The sequence below is a fragment of the Nannobrachium achirus genome (genome assembly GCF_963921795.1).
Source record: "Nannobrachium achirus genome assembly, chromosome: 20".
NCBI classification, from domain to species: domain Eukaryota; kingdom Metazoa; phylum Chordata; class Actinopteri; order Myctophiformes; family Myctophidae; genus Nannobrachium; species Nannobrachium achirus.
In genome coordinates, this window is record NC_137827.1 from 26243850 (window position 1) to 26264799 (window position 20950).

General features: G+C 40.1%; 1 protein-coding gene across 5 annotated transcripts in view; it reads right to left on the reverse strand.

Moving 5' to 3' along the window:
* LOC308306307 (sorting nexin-14-like) overlaps positions 1-20950 on the reverse strand; it is a 450899-nt gene that overhangs the window by 419208 nt on the left and 10741 nt on the right. The window contains exons 17-29 of one of the 5 annotated variants that reach the window (XM_080751222.1): positions 19002-19134; positions 15510-15699; positions 12643-12726; positions 11322-11422; positions 10650-10761; positions 9531-9571; positions 8422-8541; positions 7719-7842; positions 6893-7057; positions 4235-4330; positions 3306-3397; positions 2244-2297; positions 97-1428 (exon numbers count right to left, since the gene is read on the reverse strand). In XM_080751222.1, coding sequence (XP_080607348.1) covers positions 1390-1428; positions 2244-2297; positions 3306-3397; positions 4235-4330; positions 6893-7057; positions 7719-7842; positions 8422-8541; positions 9531-9571; positions 10650-10761; positions 11322-11422; positions 12643-12726; positions 15510-15699; positions 19002-19134 — 1351 coding nt within the window. In that variant the 3' untranslated portion in view covers positions 97-1389. Of the gene's footprint in view, positions 1-96; positions 1432-2243; positions 2298-3305; positions 3398-4234; positions 4331-6867; positions 7058-7718; positions 7843-8377; positions 8542-9530; positions 9572-10649; positions 10762-11321; positions 11423-12642; positions 12727-15509; positions 15700-19001; positions 19135-20950 lie in introns of those variants that run through there. The other 4 variants (XM_080751221.1, XR_013963149.1, XM_080751224.1 and 1 more) reach the window with 4 other exon arrangements.

Below are 20950 nucleotides of genomic sequence, written 5' to 3' on the forward strand. Positions count from 1 at the left end.
GTGTAGGGTGTAGTTTTATTGTATTTTTTATTGAATCATTTATTTAAACAAACATGAATAACATGACAAGTACAGACAACACAGATATATGCAGTGCAGCACAGGCTGGTTAAACATCTTGTCCAAAAAGGAACATCCCAAATAAGACCTTTTACGGCTTTGTTTACGTTGGAAGTCCTGGCATTCAATTCATCGGTTCTTGTGGCTGATAACCTTGACCCCAGGTCTCAGAAGATACTGTACATCCTGGAAAATAAAGTTCTACTGCCAAGATGTTTAACCGGACATGGATGTGGTGTGATTACATTTAGAAAGTATTATTCAAAGAGCAAGCCACATAGTAGCATTTTATTTAGCCTATAAATTCCGTCCAATGGCTGAATAGCAACTGCCTGTTATTGTTGTTCATTGTTTCTTTATTTTTTCTTCTTTTTTTTTAGGTTTGGTTCACCATACCAACTGTGGACTAGGAAAAAAGTACAAACAATAATTTGTTAAAAAGATATTATTTATTTAATATAAATAATATAAATATTGTATTAACTGAAATGCATACATGAGGATATGCACAAAGACACACTAAAGAGGTAATACCAAATTAAATATAAATGTTTTAATGGAACAAATATCATTCATCATTCATTCAACAGATTTGAGTTAAAGACAAAAGATTTGGTTTCTTCTTCTTCAAACCTAGTCTTTCGTCTTCAGACTCAACACAAATCTGCTCAGTCCGTTTGACAGTCAAATGTCTGTTTCAGACTTTAAAACAAATATTACATTACATTTCAAATAAACTGTGAAGCAATAGGGAAGGTGTTGTGTTTAAACATCTTTATCTAGTTATGTAACGGTGAATAAAATATAATCGTCATTTTTAAAAAATATTAAACTGTCCCAAGGTTGTTGTCTTGTATCATTTCCAAAGCAGTGATCACTGTCAAGTCAAACTGCCAAAACAAATAACACCTCCACTCCAGTCATAACTTCAAAATAAGCCACACACTGACATCGTTGACAACGCATTAAACATTTTGAATTAATCGCATGCATTAACCCGTTAACTGTTGACAGCCCAAGTTACATTGCAAACAATACAAAATAGACCTTCTTAATTAGTTTTTAACACCACTCTTTCAGGACCACAAAATGCTGCAGTAAAATAATCTGAGGAGTGGTATCAACAAAATATATTGCACCGATGGCCACAGAATAAGTCATAAAGACAGCTTTTCCTCTGCTCTTGACGCAGACTATCCTGTTCAGAAGGGAAGCAGTATGATTGTGCGCCAACATGTCAAGTTGTAACAAGGGAAAGGCTCCAGTTCAGTCTTTTTTTGTTTTGTTTTGTTTTTCATTAATCACAGTGAAGGCCTGAAACAGTTACTTTTACATCCATGTAGCCATCATACACGTCTCCTTTTGTACCTGCTGAGGAAACAGACAAGACAAACATTACAAAAACAGATGGACATGGGTGAATACAGGCAGATGTGTTGCTGTCTGACATACAAGATTGGCTAGATGCAAACAAGTGTACCCCAGTTCAATGTATGTAACACCAAGGCCCTTATAGAGGATATCTTATGGGAATCATTAAATCAGCAAAGTGCTAGTATGGTGTTTTTTGGTATTAACAACAATTTGTCACATCTGCTTTTTGAAACTTTGTCATAGCTTGGATTTATAGTGACATGCTGCATTGGAGTGCTGCTCCAAATCACTCCCACAGTTGGCTGAGGCTTAAAATGCTGGAAGCAAACTATCAGTTCCTTAAATGGAGTAACAGAACCTTCTTTATGGCTTTGGGGTACACAGCTAAATTTAACTCTGAAAGCGTGCTAAATTGGACCATGTCCATTTTTTTTTTTTTAGATTTGTTTTTGGGCTTTTTATGCCTTTATTTGATAGGACAGTAGGCTGACAGGGAATTGGGAGAGAGATGGGGAATGACATGTGGCAAAGGTCGTCCGGATCGGGAATCGAACCGGCGACGCCAGCAGGCATCATAGCCTAGAATATGGTATGCGCCTTGACCACCAGGCCAGCGGGCGCCCCACCATGTCCATTTTTATGCAATTCTTGCTATCATGTTTAAATAAACAATGCGCCGACTTATGCGGATGAATCCCAAACATAACTTAATCATATCATAACCAGAGATTATGTTTGGCTTTAGAAAAGGAATTCATATACACAGTATCCATCAAAGGTTTAGCTTCCCAGGTCCAGTATCACTTTACCTTTAATTCTGGAAAGATTTCAAGAATGGCGATGTCCAACAGCACATAAGTCAGCTGAAGAGAAACACAAAGGGAAAAACATGAAAAGCAGTTTAAAAATATATAATTATATTAAGTGGGCTACTGTATTTCACAACTTAAAGGTCCCCTGACACACTGTTTTTGGTCATGATCTTTTTGGTCTAATTTTGGTATAATTTGAGTTGTAGGGAAGTTGATGTTGTCCAGGTGAATTTGTAGTGTTTTCAAATTTTCATGTCAAGGACTCCTAAAATAAAGATGTATTTGGCTGTGGATCCCCTTCTGAAAATATTTTGTGCCAGGGATCCCATACAAGATTTGTGTTGTTAAAATGTTAGCATCAAACCTGATTTTGATGCTATATTAACTCATTTAGCTGGAGACCCCTCAAGGACCCCTGGGGGTCCCCGGACCTCACTTAGAGAACCATTATGTTAGAGAGCCTTCATATCTTTACCTCAAGCCTGTCAGGCAAGCAGTCCAGTGATAAGAAACAGACAGTCTGAGGTATATGATATATGCAGTGATTTACATAATATGAACCATGTAATGTAAACACAAGTAGTCATAACCAATACTGAAAGGAATGTGCGTGTGTGTGTGTGTGTGTGTGTGTGTGTGTGTGTGTGTGTGTGTGTGTGTGTGTGTGTGTGTGTGTGTGTGTGTGTGTCTGTGTGTGCATGCATGCGTGCTTACAGTATGTAAGTCGAGGTTATACTGTGGTTGGGTGGGCTAAAATCATTTTTTGTCATTTCATACATAAGCCTATACTAGTACTTTTGGTGGATATGAAATTTATCTTCCAATTTTTTCAGTTTGAACTGTGAATCAAAACATTTTATGTTTTTTTTCCTTGACCAATACTCCTTGAACTAAAACTAAGCCTTTTCATCAAATAAAGAAATCTTCCAAATTAGGAAACCCACCTTCAACAACTGAATACATGAAACAAATACAAATAAATACAACTGAAAAATAAATAGAAAACTATAATAGCCAGGGTGTGTGTGTGTGTGTGTGTGTGTGTGTGTATCAGGCTACCTGTTTGTTAAGAACTGGCTGTTGCAGTCCATCAAAAAGCAAGCGCACTCCTTCATACTTGGCCTCTTCTCCTATACACTTTCCTAAGAAATCTGCGGAAAAGCAAATTATGTATAAGAGCCTGACGGATTTAATGAAACCCTCATGCATATAAATAGTTTGACATGTGTTTTATTTCAGAATGTTAAGATGCTTTCCAACACAAATTATTTTTAATTGTGGAGTGTACCTCCACCAAGAGCACGTTTGCAGGGGAAAACAGATTTAATTGGCTTTTTTTAAGCTTCCATTGACTGTTCTACATTAAACGAGTAAAACGCCTGGGGTGACAAGCGATGAGGTCGCGCCATGTCTTGGCCATCTGGCCAGTGATGTATATCGGACCAGTTACCCATATATGGAGACCCCTGGTACCCATATATGGAGATCCATGTACTGTACTTTATATGGAGATACGCTGTGAGACCCCAAACATGCTTACTCAGTTATTCTTTATGTGAAAGTCCTATGACGTCTATGACATCTGACATCATATATACAATCCCTTTTATGCCCATATATGGAGATCCCTGTCTGTAGAACAAGCCACACAGATGTGGGCTGTCTTGGCCATCTGTCTTGGCCATATATGGATTCTGTTAGTGTGGTACGTGCACTAGGTGGCCGATGGGGCCTCCATACATGGCCATTCCCATATGAAGTCCAGTTAGATATGGGCTTAATATTGATGACATCAGGGATCTCCATATATGTTCATGAAAGGGATTCTGTTAGTGTGTTTCCCCTGACATCACAGTATTGTCAGAGCAGACATGCCACCAACAAGTGAAAGTTTAGCCACCCAGAGAGGGACAGTGTTTTATTTACTACATCAGGGATTCATGACATCCTAGAAATATATCTATTTAAAAAAGAAATGGAATGGATACCTGGAATATATCTCATCATCTCCTCAAATGTCTTTTTCGCCCTCTTTTGTGTGTCCGCAGTTGACCTTGGTTGACTGCTCTCACAGAACACAGCATCTGGTTGAGCAAAGAATACATAACCTCATTTCACATCATGTGAAAACCATTCCTCGGGTTGATGTCATACAACTGGGAATGACCAGATTCCCCTGTGGAGGGCAGAGGCTGGGCCATGTCATTAAAGCTGCAATCCGCAACTTATTTAAAATGTATATATTTTTTATTTTATTTTAATAAAACATTATTTCAATCAATCTGTATGGTAGGGTGTGTTAATATAATCAACAAGGACATCTATGTCCTAGATCTAGTGCAATATCTCCCCTGACCAAGCAGGGATGGCTTATTGGCATCTCGTACAGATTTGGTCTCTCATGTAGAAGACCGGGGTTCAAATGCCGGGTAGGACATGGAAGTTATGGTTTGCAGCTTTAATTGTAAAAAAATAATAAAAAAATAAACACAATATAGTTGTGGCGAATCCGATATTTCCGTGACCGTGAGAGCATAGGTCTGTTTCTCAGTGGTTTTGTCAACTATGAAGGTTAAATAACAAATTGAGCTCCCATGCCCTCGCAAAAATGCGGGCAAAATGTTTGACAGCCGCTGAAAGTTTGTGTCTCATTCACTATACTATAAAGGGGGAAAAAATCTGCTTTAAGTAGCATGTGAGGGGCTTTTAATTATTCTGAATCCATTGCAAGCATTTGTTTTGCACGAAAAACAGTCTTTTGGATTCAGAATAATTAAAAAACCCTAGTTTGACCCCTCACATGCTACTTAAAGCAGCTTTTTGGGGGGTATTTTTTTCCTTTATAGTATAGTGTATAGTATGTGAATGAGACACACACTTTCAGCGGCTGTCAAACATTTTGCCCGCATTTTTGCGAGGGCATGGGAGCTCAATTTGTTATTTAACCTTCATAGTTGACAAAACCACTGAGAAACCGACCTATGCTCTCCACGGTCACGGAAATATCGGATTCGCCCCAACTAATAAACTTTTCTCAGCTTTTGGAACAGAAGAACCACAACTGAGCACATTTTAGAAGACGGGTGCTTTCTGAGCACTTTGCAGCCACTTCAGTGTCTAAATTAAAAAAAGAAAAAAGAAAAGCATAAGTGGTTGGGGAAGAAAAAAAGTACATACCCTTAGATAATTATAATCAATGATCAAAATATTCAGACAGAAATATTCCTTTTTTACGTATACTTTCGCAGACAGTGTCTTCCCTTATTGTATTGGTGTACAAGCAGTTAAAATGGCAAGGGTTCAGGTAAACTGAGTGGTTTCTGGTGTCCACTAATGTAACAGTAGAGTGGAGAAAGACAGACATCTGATCCTCTCTTGAGGGTCAGGACAGCTAGGGCTCACACTGGACAACCAAGATACATTTCTTACAACTACACTGTAAAATCCTCTTTTAAAGGGTATATCAACATATGTATCAAAATGAATAGCCTTTTAAAAAGCTATGGAATAAAAATATAGCTTTTCCAAAAACAAAGTATTATGATTGTGAAATAATCATTTAATATTTTTTCAGTCGAGCAACACTCCAGATTTATTGATTTGGAATGGATACTCTTATTGTCCCTCTAAATATTTTCTTGGAAGGCACCATCACGTTACTACCATATGTTGCAAACAATCAACAGAGGTGACATCTTGTGGCTGAATGTTGTCTATTTCCCCTTTAACTCTGAGTGTGTGCAAATGTAGGTCCTTTGGCAGAAATGTGACACCAAAACATTTGAGCATTGTTATCATCAGAATCACGTGGAAATCTTCTGCTACTGCTAGGCCTGTCACAACTATTACACAATCGTCAAATTGCAATTATTTGACATAATCGCAATTATTTTGTCATAATCATCATAATCGTTTCCATGTTGAAAAATGTTCATATATTTCCAAACATTTAAAAAAAACAGTGGAAATAGCGGATCTATAAGCTCACAACACGTTGTGATGTGACACGTTGTGAGCTTGTAGATCGGCTATTTCCACTATCAATGTTTTTTTTTAAGTATGAAGTTGTCAAATGTCAGTAATTTCTTTGTATATTTAGGTTATGTGTCATATATGCCATGTGCAACTTCAAAGCCTAAAAGCCAGACAGAAATGTAATTGGCCTTTCTGTGTGGAGTTTGCATGTTCTCCCCGTGTCTCCTAGGGTTGATACCCTCACAAAAACATGCAGTAATCCTGGTCTCAATAATGCCTCCCCCTGGCCAGCCGGGGCGCTTGATGGAGGGGAAAGGAACTGGTTGGAATAACGTGTTCCTTCCACGCGCTACGTCCATCCCGGGGAAAATCCCCCCTGTCAGGTGAAAAGAAACAACTTGGACTACTCATGCATTGAAGGAAGCATGAGGTCAGTCCGTTGTCTCCCCAGGTGTGGCAGAGGGAGAGCAGAGCCCAGGATTACATAGGCAATTGGCACTGGGTGAAAATGGGTTGCAAAATCGTGGGATAAAAATTATAGAAATAAAAAAAAGAAATGTAATTGTCAACAACAAAAACACAATTAAATCGTTAATCGCAATTATTTGAGTGACAATTAATCGTCATGTAAAATGTCATAAGTGTGACAGCCCTAGCTACTGCAACTGCACCTCGGAGGAGGGTGATGAGCGAGACGAGACGGTGCTCCTGGACCACTCGTCCCAGTTTGTACTGGAGGTAGTAGTCTGTGTACGCCTCCAACGTGTTCTTCAACAGGATCCTCCCGCCCATCAGCAGGTGGTGCAGCCAATCAGGGATGTGGAACACAACACGACCTGCCAATCACAGGGAAGGCAGGAGAAAGAAAGCACACGTGAACAGACAGATCAGAAAGAGGATGAGAAACAGAGATGGGAGCATGGGTGGCAGTCAGTGATCAAAGCCTCAAAGGACTATGTTTGCCTCATCTGGGGTGTTGACACGGATGTGTCATAATGAATATTTGAATTCCATTTGATAGGGATGATGCAAATGAACAAACAATCAACAGATCAATGAACATAGTTCCAGTACAGAGAATGAAATTGAGGTGCAGCACAGAGAGAATAGCTATTGTCATTTTACATATATACGGTAATGTAATTATATATGTACACAGGTACACTATTGACATCAAATATGCTCTAACAATATACAATACAGTTCAAATATGTATTACACATCATGATCAAAACATTTTTTTTATTTAAGTCCAATTATCTTGCAAAACATCAGGAATTATTTCCCATTAATATTGATAATGTGTTCCAAAGCCCTTTATGGAAAAAGCTGATTGTCCATGTGGAGTTCTAAAATGTGTACATTACTTGAAATGAAATATGAAATATAACTTAGACAAACATTTGAAACATGGAGATACAAGGTTTCTGCCCGACAGCAACTATATGTGGAAAGAGGCTCAGGGGCCAGACTGATTCAAACAAGGACTCCACTTACCGACATACATTAAGTAGTCATACACCCCCTCCACCGTGATCATTTCCATGAAGTAGTTCTGATTGTGTCTCTTCTCAGCCATCTCTGACCGGTTGGCATTGTTTTTGAAGAGCTCATTGAACAACTGACAGAAGGAAAAACCATTCATATGTGTAAACCACAATTTATATTCTGACGCACTACGGCGTTGCGGACGGAAAATAGCAGTCGTGAGCGTACAGAACGCCAATTTTCGATCCACATGTGTTGTCGTACAGTCCAATGGAGCATAAATTACGATAGGCAATATGACAGTACAGAATCTTTCACATATTTATTTAACACAGTGGTTCTCAACCTTTTCAGGGCGTGATACACCAAAAAAGAAATGTTTTAACTGAGGACCCCCACCAGTTTACAGTTTAGGCATTTAGCATACGCTTTTAATCCAAAGCGACTTACAATAAGCCTGACAAGCATTTAGTTTGACTCGTTTGAAAATAGACAACCTACAAGATCACATAGGTTCAGATTTTTGTTTTGCCTCTTTCTTATTATTCGACAATTTGACCAGTTTTTAAAGTATAGTATACAGGTAGTTTGTTGATCACTTTGATGCAGTACCCCCAAAAATCATGTTGGGACCCCCCTGGGGTCCTGATCCACAGGTTGAGAACCACTGATTTAACATACAGCAAGGATTTTCTCCAGCATGATTACCAACCTTTTTGTCGTTTTCTGAGGTGGGGCTCAGGATGGTGAGTTCAGGACGGTTGGGTTTGGGTTTGGGGGATTCGCAGGAATTGAAGAAGGACTGGATAAAAGGCTCCAGATGCTGTCCTTTCTAGGAGAGCAGAATATCAGTTTAAGTCAGGGGTCTTCAGCGCTTTCAGGCTGCGGACCCCTTAGTTGAGAGAAAGATGAAGCAGGGACCCCCACAACCTGTTCATAGATTCCATATAGTTTAATTGTTTGACAGCACAATCATCAGTGTATTTTGGATTCATGTCAATTTGTGTTTTCGTATATTAACCACTTGAACCATCAATAGTTAATAAACTTTACCTTTCACTCTGCACTTAGTCTGCTCTTTTTCCCCTTTACACCAAAGCTCTTTGCCAAAAATAGCCTATCTATAAGCTCACTATTTTTGGCTAAAGTTCTCAGAATATGGACGCTCGGGTTCAAGTGGTTAATATAAAAAAGGAGAAAAAAAAGTTTCTATGACTCAAAGATTTGGAGGACCCCCTGTAGTAACTCTGAGGACCCCCTATGGGTCACAGACCCCCTGTTGAAGACCCCTGTTCCATACAAAATGTGAGGAAATGTTCACGGTAGGGGATACTCAGTTGTCGGACCCTGCACAAACTACTGTTTGATTGGTTGGGGGGAATCACCTACAGTAGTTAAAGCCTGCAGCTGGTTCAGGTTAGACATTGTTAGCCAAATTAAAGACTATTTTATTTTAACTAATGTGTATGGGTAGAGTATGTTAAAACAGTATAATATAACTATCTCATCTGAATTGTTGGAAGGCGGGCTCCCCACTCTTCCATTCTGAAATGACGGTAGACAGATCTAGGGAGGACATTTGGATCAGGCGGCAAAACAGTGCTTCCTTTACCAGTGCTGTCCGACGCCTGAACTCTACCTGTCTGTGATCCACTGTGACAAGAGGGAAAGCACTGTGTGGAGAGATTAGATATAAAGAAAGCTGAGAAAGCCTGAGCCCGCCCAGTGCCCCCCCCCCCCTCCTCCACACACACACACACACACACACACACACACACACACACACACACACACACACACACACACACACACATTACTCACCTCTTTTATCAGTTTGCTGGGAACAGACTTAATGATTTTCCCTGTGAAACAAACAAAGTTCATCGAACTGGTGGTGAATGATCTGTAAGTCAGTTTAGGCCTTCAGCTGAGCTCCAAAGATTTCAACATGTTAGCTCTAGGTCAGTATTGTCCAACAATTACAATACATAACAACTCTTTGGGCATATGGCAAGGTTGTGTCAATCTTTTGACTGTCCATTAAACACTTTCGAGTTTCAACCTGGCGTACTAATTTTGGGCAGGTCAACACATCACAGAAATGGTCAACAATAGTGAAAATAGACGATCTACAGTATAAGACCACAATGTGTCACACTGCGGCACATTGTGATCTTTTAGATCTAGCTATTTTCGCTATTCATCGTACGACAATGTATATATGGCTTAAAGGGATATTCCACTTTCAAAAAAACTTTTGGTCATTTTATCATCTAATCAGGCTTTTATGAACACCCTGAACAGATTTTGATTTGCTTCATTCAATATTTAGATGTTTGATGTAAATGTTATCAGGCCCTCCAGGGCCAGGCCCAGTTCCTCTCCACATACACACCCATTGTAACTTCAAACTCCATTTTAACCATGATAGATTCATCAAAAACACCCATTTCTGGTGACTCAAACTACCCTCCTAATACATGAGCAGGCCGTGTTTTTTCGATAACTTTGTTCATTTATTTTTTAATAATTAATGTTTGTATTAAATATTTTTCATTTTCCCAAAGAATTATTACAAATAAATGAAAAAGGTTTGATGAATCTATCATGGTTAAAATGGAGTTTGAAGTTACAATGGGTGTTTATGTGGAGAGGCCCTAGCTGGATCAAGCCTCCTGATTAGATTTACATCAAATATCTAAATATTGAATGAAGCAAATTAAAAAATGTTCAGGGTGTTCATAAAAGCCTGATTAGACGATAAAATGACCAAAAGTCTTTTTGAAAGTGAAATATCCCTTTAAGTGATTAAGTCGAGGCTATTACAAAGCACGCAGTGTTTTTCATACACAAACACAAGGTCCCATTGGGCCCAACTTTAGGACAACCTTTTGATGGCCTGCAGGTGGGAAATTGGTGCATTAGGCAGAAATAACATACCAAAGTTGACATCAGGTAACATCTTGTCCAGGAACTGAGATTCCATACTATGAGGGGACAGGAAGTCAGCCAGAAGCTGGCTGTTGCTCAGCTCGGGATGCTGCAGAAGTCTCTGAGAGAACACACACAATTCTTTGTATTACATTATAGCTGTTTTGATGTTTTCAAAGGCACATGAAACTGTACTCTGAGATATGGAATAAATAAGTGTATTATAAAGTAATGATGAGTACAACTGAAATACAGATGGAATTAATACTGTTTGGCATTTGACAAGAGCTGAAGAATGTCTGGAAAGAAACATGAATGAGATCAAGATCACTGAAGACAGGAGATAAGAGACAGATCTCACAGGTAACGTTAGACCCACGTTCAAATAGTTTTGTTTGTTGGGAAATTGGCACCTGTTCATTTTTAAAATCAGGCTCATACTCAACTATGTATTATTTACTCGATAAATTAGGGTCACCAAATGTATTTTCTTATTAGCGAGACAATACACAATTCACAGTTTTAAATTACTTATACTTCCCTGCACAGTAGAGGCACATGGAAAATGTCTTCTCTGAATTCTTGTTCATTTACAGACATCTATCTACAGTATGTGCAACATGCCTGTCAGGTCCAATGAACTGGCAACTGAGTGAAGTGTAGTAGACTCGAGATCTCTACCTGCAAGTACTCCTGGAACTCCTCCCGCTTGGAAGTAAGGAACTCATAGTTTTTCGGTCCAATGATTCTCTTGGACGGCAACTGCGCATCTGGGAAAGACCCTATGGTGCAACAATTTACACAGAAGACTGTCTGAAAAGAACAGTGGTGGGAAAGGTACTCACATTTTTAAGTAAAGGTATCAATACTGCAATGTAGAAATGCTCTGTTACAAGTAAAAGCAAAAGTATTGGCATCAAAATGTACTTAAAGTACCAAAAGTAGAAGTACTCATTATGCAGTATGTCCCATTTCAAGTTCTCGAATGTATACAACTCTTTTGAAAATAGCAGATCTACAAGCTCACAATGCGTCGTATCACGACACATTGTCGGCATGTAAATCAGCTATTTTCATATGTCTGAAATGTATAAGGCTTAAGTGGGTAATGTACCGTATGTTTTGCAATAATAATCAAAATCTACAACGTAAATAGTAACTAGTTTTCAAATAAATGTAGTGGGAGTAAAAGTACAATATTTGGATCCAGGTGCAGAGGAGTAGAAGTAAAACTATTGGAAATACTCAAGTAAAGTACAGCAAAATTGTACCGTACAGTACTTAAAGGAGTAGTTCACCACTTTTCAACCTGTCTTCATATAATAGATCCTCACTAATGTTCATGATAAAATGTCACAATTTTTTTCTACTCAGTCCAAGTCTCCTAGGAGAGCTGTGGGAAGTTCAGAATCCATCGTCTTGTGACATCATCATTTTCCCAAAAAAAACAAAAAAAAAACAATATTTTTGAAAAAAATATTTTAGATTTTTATTATCGCGAGAACAATGGCTTCCACTTTAAAATTGCAACTTTTCAGGAATAGAAAGCCTGCAGTTTCTATAAGCTGGATTGGAAATCGATGATGTCACAAGACGATGGGTTTCTGACCTGCCCACAGCCCTCCTCTGAGTAAAAAAAAATAAAAATAAAAAATAAAAGCTATTTTTGAGTGAGGACCAATTATATGAACATAGGTTGAAAAGTGGTGGAGTGCCCCTTTAAGTAAATGTACTTTACTTTTTTACCCCACTGGAAAAGAACAAGCTTCCTTTCCAACTGGAAAGATTCAGACAGTCCCTATAGGACATACTGTACAAGTTCACTGCAAGTTACTGGACTGCTACGGTCATATGGGAATAATGTCGTTCTGGGAAAGTGATTTTTCTGTTTTTCTTCCTTCCTTACTGTACATCTCTGTAGAGTGATGACATTCATGGGAAGTGCATAATATGTGACCATACAACATACAACATGCTTAAGATATATTTGGCAACTACCTACCATGGAACTCTGTGAGCTTGGATTCAAGGACATAGAACTCCAGGTATCTTCTGTACACAGACCAGTTCTCCGTCTCATGCCCGACTGCACACAAACACAGAGCAGACATACTGTATCAGAAGAGGTTCTGTAGAGATCCTCTGTATCGTCTACTCTATTTAACTCACAAGTGTATCAAAAACACGTGGCACTCAGTTTGCACACACACGTGGACTATAAATGCAATGGACCTCAATGGAAATAAGCTCTTAGTCTTGTCTTGTTTTATCATTTTGACAGACATGTATAAATATATCGTCACTGTCAGGAAGAAGCCTTTTAACTCATATTTAAAGATGTTTGTTTTCTGTAAAGTAATGTTCTTCATTGTACAACAGTGTCGTTAAAAAGCAGAAATTAACCGAAGAAAATAATAATCCATTGGAACATTTATTTTTCCATTTCCTGAAAAGTCAAAGTTTTGGACATACAGTGGATTCCACCCGACCCCGATATGTTCATGTAACGTATGCATTTTTGACGGACAAACGGATGGCTATGCCTGCCAGTCCATACATCATTTGACTCCCAAACAAGACAAACAGTACAGTAAGAACACTACTGGCTGCCATGGAATATAATGTGCAACCCTACTGATTTGGAGACCCCATGGCCTTTACCACCACCATTAGGTGAAACATTTCCACTTGCACACACAAGCACATCAACATCTAATGGGTGGATAGACATGTCTTGCTGAGCGCATCCATGCTCCCCAGAGGATGAACTATACTGCTTTTGGTGACTCCATTGGCTGTTCTCTAGCAACACATTAAGGTCAAACTTAAAATAGTTGGCCTTTCTAGTGACTCCAGGGATGGCAATGGCAATGTCCAGTAGTGTTTAGAGCTACCACGGGGTCAAAGGTGTTATTATTGGTATGTTGGCATGCTGTTTGTCAATCAGGATGGAATCACTATAAGTCAACACTTCCGTATGTAACAGAGAGGTCCTCTGTTACCCATTTTTGCACATTGTAATTTGAAGTATTGATTATTTGCACAGCACATTGACACTTTCCATTTTTGAACAGCACATTGGCACTTTGCAATATAGAGAGAAGTGCAATTTGTATTGTTAAGTGAGTATTGAAAACCTAGCATGTTCCTAATCAAGTTGCTGCTGTTTCCAGTGTAATTGAGCAGGATGTGTAATGTGTTGTAGTGTAATGTTGTAGTAGAATCATTATTGGCGTACAGTAGTTCATGGAGTTTAAATATATGTTATGACGTTTGATGTTACCGTATATGTATTTATGTATTAAATATTGAATATGTGTTAATCTACCACTTGACATGGTGGGGTCCAAACTACTTGTCTCCAACTGAGTATAAAAGGCTGCCAGTAACAAACAGATTGAGTTGGTGGTAGTACGAGAGCTAGGCACCACCATGTCACCTGTGTTAGAGCTCCTAGTTTCTCTTTTTGTATGTTATATGGTGAATAAATACACCTGTTTGGTAGAACCAAATTCATTGTCACTGATATGTCGCAAACAATTGTACACAGATGAGGCCTTTGACACAGACAAAATACTGTGTTTTGGGCAGGACAGGACATAAACGTTGGATGAGACAAAGTGGTTGGTGTTTCAACATGAAGGTCAAGGAGTGTAGGATGTTTTAAAATGGGACCTTGATCTGTATGTTCACCTGTTTCTCTTGGATTATTATGGTTTAAGTACTGTTGTACGGAGGATAATGGAGTTTACAAAATGACATCGTCATACTACAAGCAGAGACAATACTTGGTGTGTGTGTGTGTGTGTGTGTGTGTGTGTGTGTGTGTGTGTGTGTGTGTGTGTGTGTGTGTGTGTGTGTGTGTGTGTGTGCGTGCGTGCGTGCGTGCGTGCGTGCGTGCGTGCGTGTGTGTGCGCGCGTCCGTGCATGTGACTGATTGCTTGCCTGATAGTGTCTGTGCTTAAAGAGAAATTGCGAATGTGGGTTCAATTTAACAACTTAACAAGAGCGTGTATAAAATCACAACTAATTTGTCAACTGCAACATAGCTGGTCATTCAGGTGTGTTCAATCTCTTTGCATGGCTTAACTAGACTGCTGCTCTGCTCTCTAGCAGCACACATTGGCCTGTCACTGTCCATCGGCGCTGGTGCTGAACCATTCACTATTGATGCATGTAGAGCGAGGTGTGCCGTCCTTGGTTTGTCCATTGTATTGTGACTGGCAACCTGTCCTTCAGAACAAGCTTATCTTCCAGCTTGCTTGGCTCTATGAGTGTCTATTTTACAGCTGTAAATTTAAAATTAAGGAAAACTAAGTGCTTCCTCTGGGGGTTATGTTGGGCTGCTTAGCCCTGCCCCGTACTGTACTGTATGTGGGGCTTCTAGCATAACTTTGAACCTATCCTTTTACTCATTGGCCAGTAATAAACATTCTGAACCGCTTGTTATTTGACAAAAGCCTCTAGCCATTGACAAGAGGGGAAGCCATTCACTAGCAGGGCTTTTAGACTCTTCTTATTCTGATGGTAAAAACTAAATAGAACATGCTGGACCCTTTGCTTGTAATACTGTTAGAATATCCAACTTTAAGGCTAGTCCACACCAATGCAACTCCTTGCTACAACCATTATCTAAAATGGCCGTTGCAAGTAGTTGCCTGGACTGGCCTTAAAATGGGTTTGTTGCAAGTAATTGCATTGGTGTGGACTGGCCAGGTAGTAAAATAGCATTTTTGCAATTGCCTTCGCACTATGAGGCAGAATGACAAGTCACAGTTCATTTTAATTTGTGGTCACACAACAATCTACCAAAATGATATAAGTGTCAGCCTAAGTAGACATTAGCCATAAGTGAGCTCGAGCCCTCACCCGCCTTCCGGTCATTGCGCTCCACATCGATACAGAACACTGGAATTCGCTCCCTCTTCACATCATCATCATAGAAGTCAATGTAGGGGATGGAGATGCCCCAGGCAGACAGGTTACGGGGGGTACTGGGAGTACAGGCTGCCTCCGCCACTGGTGAGTCATCTTCCAGCACCATCATGGCCTCTTCCACCTTGGTGGGAGAGAGAGGGGTGTGCATGTGTGAGAGAGAGAGAGAGAGAGAGAGAGAGACCAAAATGCCACTTAAATGTGAATTGCCCTAACACCAGCCATCAAATAGTGCGACTCCCGTAATTGTTTGTTTGATCGTTAACGTATCGTTAACTCAGCAACATCCTGATTTAGCACTCAAGGTTTTGCTGTGCGTACCACTAGCCGTTAATAATAACTTTTATTTTTAAGATGTTTTCTCTCTACTAGCGTTATAAAGGACAGGACAGTCAGTGAGCCCATTTGATCCCCTTACTGCTACAAACATGCACAAATGCTAAATATAAGCTGCTTCCCGTAATCTATCCATTCGGATCATCTTCGGAATGTGTTCATATTTCTCAATAAAGAAGTGTTTTACTCAGGCTTGTCTCGGAATATCATTGCTTTTCCTGGTTTCCTGGTTTCCAGCTGTTGCGCAGTACTGCTCATTTGGGGAAACGAGGAAATGCACTGAGATTCTGAGACAAGCTTGAGTAAAACACTTCTTTATTGAAGAATATGGACTGACACATTCTGAAGAGGATCCGAATGGATAGATTACACTTGGGGCAAGAAGGGAAGCACCTTATATTTTGCATTTGTGCATGTTTGGAGCAGTAAGGGGATCAAACAGGCTCACTGACCGTCCGGACCAGCTGTCCTTTAAACGCTAGTAGAGAGAAAACGACTTCAAAATAATAGCGTGCAACACTGAGCATTTAGATTGTGCAAGTGCACACGTACCATAAACAAAGCTGCTGTAAAGCAACATGGAGGAAATGCATCAATGAAAGGTCTGATCGTATTGAGTAACAAATACAGGAAAGTGGAACACAAACAAAGGAAGTGCGCTTACATAAAGCACTGGGCGTGCAGAGTGAGGCACACTTGCTAGCAAGTTAAGTAGTGATTATGTCCAGTGAGCTGGCTATGGAAGACTGGTCTTGGAGACAGCAGAGATTTATGGATAATCAAAAGTGAGAACAGCACATGGCTGCACTGGAAACACAGGGGACTTAGGAAAAACATAGAAGCTTATGTACACTGATCTACAGAATAAAAACACTGTCAAAGTCTTACTGACCACTGCCTCCTGGGGAGAGGAAAATATTAGATCATTGTTATTTTAGTATGTCTTGTGTTTTCATAGCAAATACTTTCTCCATAAGAAATAAAAAAGAATGTGATTACCATAGCATAGCAAAGACAAATTGCTTTAAACATGGATGAAATCTAAACAAAACTCACTAGATGCAGTACCCAAGTAATGTTAACTACTGTATATGGTATAAATACATTTTGGTCAGACTAAATTTTGGAGTTGTTGCTGAGCTGGATGAACAAGGATGAACCATTGTCACCTAGTTTTTGAAACAGAGCCACAGTGACCAAGTTTAAGATATATGCATATTATTCCTAAGTCTGGCGGAGAACAAACAAAACTTATTTTCAATGTTGTTAAAAATGTATATCAAAAAGGAAAAGAGGACAATGAATAGGCTACACAGGGATGTGGTTCAAACTTAAGTCATCATTTGAGCAATTAAACATACAGTAGTTGTGCATTACCCAAGTTCCTCTCAAAAAAGAGAGCCTTTCCTTTTTTATATAATACTTTCAGAAGACCTTTTCCTCTCACTGTTTCTTAGTGCTAGCTCTTTGGTAGACTATAAAAGGAAGACTGACCAACTGATTGTGTGCGCTGACCATCAGTGTGGCTTTCATTTCCTTACCCAGCACTGCCACCAAGTGGGAACCAGCCACAACTATCACCCATCTTCGTCTATGAAGAAAATGTAATTTACTGATAAATTTACTATAATACAACTCTGTCAAAACTTTTTTTACAGCAAAGACAAACTGTTTCTGACCGAGGAGAAACCCTTTTAAAACAGCGGTTCTGAATGTCTCTCTTCTCCTCCTCCTCCCCGACCCCGAGTGGATTCAATGAGCTCCCCGGCCCGGCCGCATTAGAGAGGAGGGGGCTGCGCTGCGGGCGATGGGATATTTTGATTCTGAGTGTTTTCCATAGTGTTATGGTGTTTTCCGTGTTTTCAGATAGACCACGTGACCTACTGTATAATACTATGATAATTTCGGGGCGTGTCAGTGGAGCTTTAAACAAAGATCAGTTATGCCCTGCTTTTCATTCCAATGTTGGTCCTGGGAGAAAGGGGTGGGTGGGTTTGCTTCTTTTTCTCTTTTTTTCTTCTTTTTTTGTGTCTTTAAGTTGTGTATGTTTTATATGTACAGTACATGTATCTTGTTTTTACTTATTTCATTTCTTTCTTTATTTTTATTCATGATACATCTGTTAAATACTGCATAATCGTATTCTGTGAATACAAAGGAAAAAAATGATAACAAAACAAAACAAAGAAGATGAAGTAATCAGCCTCTGTGGCACCTTTGTTTGATATATGAAGAAATGTTAGTTATGGTAAAGGTTCTAAAACATTTTCATGTCAAGAACCCCCAAAATTGATACAGTATGTATACTGTATTTCCGCAGACGCCCATTAGAGTAGATAGTTCTTTAAAAATGATATATTTTTCCCCTCCAGCTGATCTGCAAGCTCACAATGTGTCACGGTGTAACATGAGCTTGTAGATTGGCTATTCTTGAATAGTGAAAGTATGAATAGGTTTATTTGGTTAAACTGATTTTGAGACCCATGAGACTTGTGTTATGTACCTTCATTCTAATTCATCAACATGATGGGAGGTGCCCACTTGATAATCCTGCTGTCATATCTGTACTTTTCTTCAAACATCTATGCTAGGTTTTTTTCATTAGTGCTGCTCACTCTAGAACAGTGGTTCTCAACCTTTTCAGGCCGCGACCCCCAAAATAATTATATTTTAACTGGGGACCCCCACCCCGACGAGCACTAAGAGTTGAGGCATTACATTTTGTATAACAGGTTCTATTGTGAAAATAGCATATCTACATGCTCACAGCTCCTCGCTTTGAGAGGCGTTGTGAGCATGTAGATTGGCTATTTTCACAATTTCTGCCTCTAATATTTGACAATTTGGCCAATGTTTAATATGTAATTTTAGAGGTATTAAAAAGTCCTTAAATTTAGAAATGTGCAAATACCCTCTATACACTTAAAACTGTGTTGGTTTGTTTACTGTCGAGTGAGAAAACAATGTTGCACATGAAGTTAATAATTTGGGGACCCCCCTGGGGGTCCGGACGCGCAGGTTGAGAACCACTGCTCTAGAACAGTCGGCTACCGCTGTGTGAAAACAGGGTGGTTTCTAGGTCAGTCTCACCATGTCGTCCTCCCCCTCCACCAGCCCGTAGGATGGCAGCATGGCCCCTTCCATGGTGGTGCTCTTGAACACTCCTTTGATCTTGCTGCCAATGCGGCTAATCCCAAAGGACTCGCCCCTCTTCGACGTGCTCCTGCAGGTTACACAAAGAAGAGCTCAGACAGACAGGCATTCATGCGACGGAGGAGCAGCGCATGTCGCATGGCTTCAGCGCAGCATTTGCAGTTTAGGGACAATGGATCCAAAGGGGACGGAGCATAGAGATAGAGAAAGAGAGTTAAAGGGTGGGTGCGGAGGGAAGAGGCTGCAGCCAGGTATCACAAGGGGACACAGGGGTAAAAGCCGATTGGTAGCCAAACGTAAACACCACTTCACAGCCATCTCGTAGAAATGCCTAACAGGCTAAATCTTTAATTATATTTATTACACGCGGTGTCATGCATCGAAAATAGCCGACCTACAAGCTCACAATGAGAGCATTGAGAGCTCATAGATCTGCTATTTTAGGTGTGCAACACTGGTGCATAACTAATCAGGCAAAATGCTCAACTAATTATACACAGCATGAATGGATATTGAAATGTCTATCTAGATGGCTAAGGATTTTAAACTCAACTTTTGTTACAAATATCATGCAGAAACCAGAAAACCAGTTGTAACACAACAGCACAATGTCAAAGGCGTTCTGCGTGACTGCCAGATTGAGCAAATATACAGTGGTGGAAGAAGTATTCACATCAAAAGTGCTAGAGTTTAAGTGGTTAATGTATGTTTTAAGAATCTAAATCTAAAAATGTACTAGTGACGTTTTTGGAGTTATAAAATGAGTTAGTCTTGATTAGTCTCTCCTCTGCGTCATCAGTGCCCATAACCTAGGTTTGGTTGGCAAAAGGGCCTTTCTGTGTGGAGTTTGCATGTTCTCCCCGTGTCCCCTAGGGTAGGTACCCTCACAAAAAACATTCAGTAATCCTGGTCTCTATACTGCCTCCCAGTGGCCAGCCGGGGAGCTTAATGGAGGGGAGAGGAACTGGTTGTTCCTTCCATGTGCCACGTCCAACCAGGGAAACTCCCCCGTCAGGTGAAAAGAAGCGGCTTGGACTCATGCATAGAAGGACGCATGAGGTCAGTCCGTTGCTCTCCTCAGGTTGGCAGAGGAAGTGTAGAACCCAGGATTACATTAGACAATTGACAGCGGGTGAAAAAAATGGGTTACAATTCCTTTTTTGTTTTAGATTTAAAATTAGTAAAAAGTACAATATTTGTCTCTGAGATGTAGTGGGTGGTGTACAAGCATAAAGTATATAAAGATGGAGATACTCAAGTAAAGTAAAAGCACCTAAAAAGTGTACAGTACATAAATGTGTAAATGTACGTACTTAGTTACTTTCCACCACTGCAAATACAGTTCTGTTCAACTTATGGCATAGTTGACATAATGTACTGGACACACGTGACATACAATCTCATTTTGATAAGACACAACACAGTTCCTGATTCAATACAAAGAAAGGCTTATTCACCACCTACACACAAAAAAAAGAAGAAAAAAAAAGCGCTTCATGCACAGGTCCCTCCATGCAGACAGCAGGCTGGGACTAAGATCATGTGCACTGGGAATATGACATCACACGGAAACCTAAATTATATTCTGTCGCACGCCAGTGTCGCTCGCAAAACACGGTGAGCGGCACCGTCGTGCAGCGGCGTATAAATCAGGTGTGACCTGCAACAGACGGATGGACCCTCACTTACTTCGGTGAGGAGTGGCGGTGGGTTAGCGAACCGTATGGGAGGGCTGTGAACGTGGACGGGGCATGGAGGGAATTAAAAGATGCAGGTGAAGAGCTGCCGGAGGCGGTGAACAGGGACGATGGAGACTCTGGGCTCCAGTCCCAGGAGGTACTGGCAGCGCAGGGCCAATGTCCCCATGTGGGTGAGGGGAGGAGAGG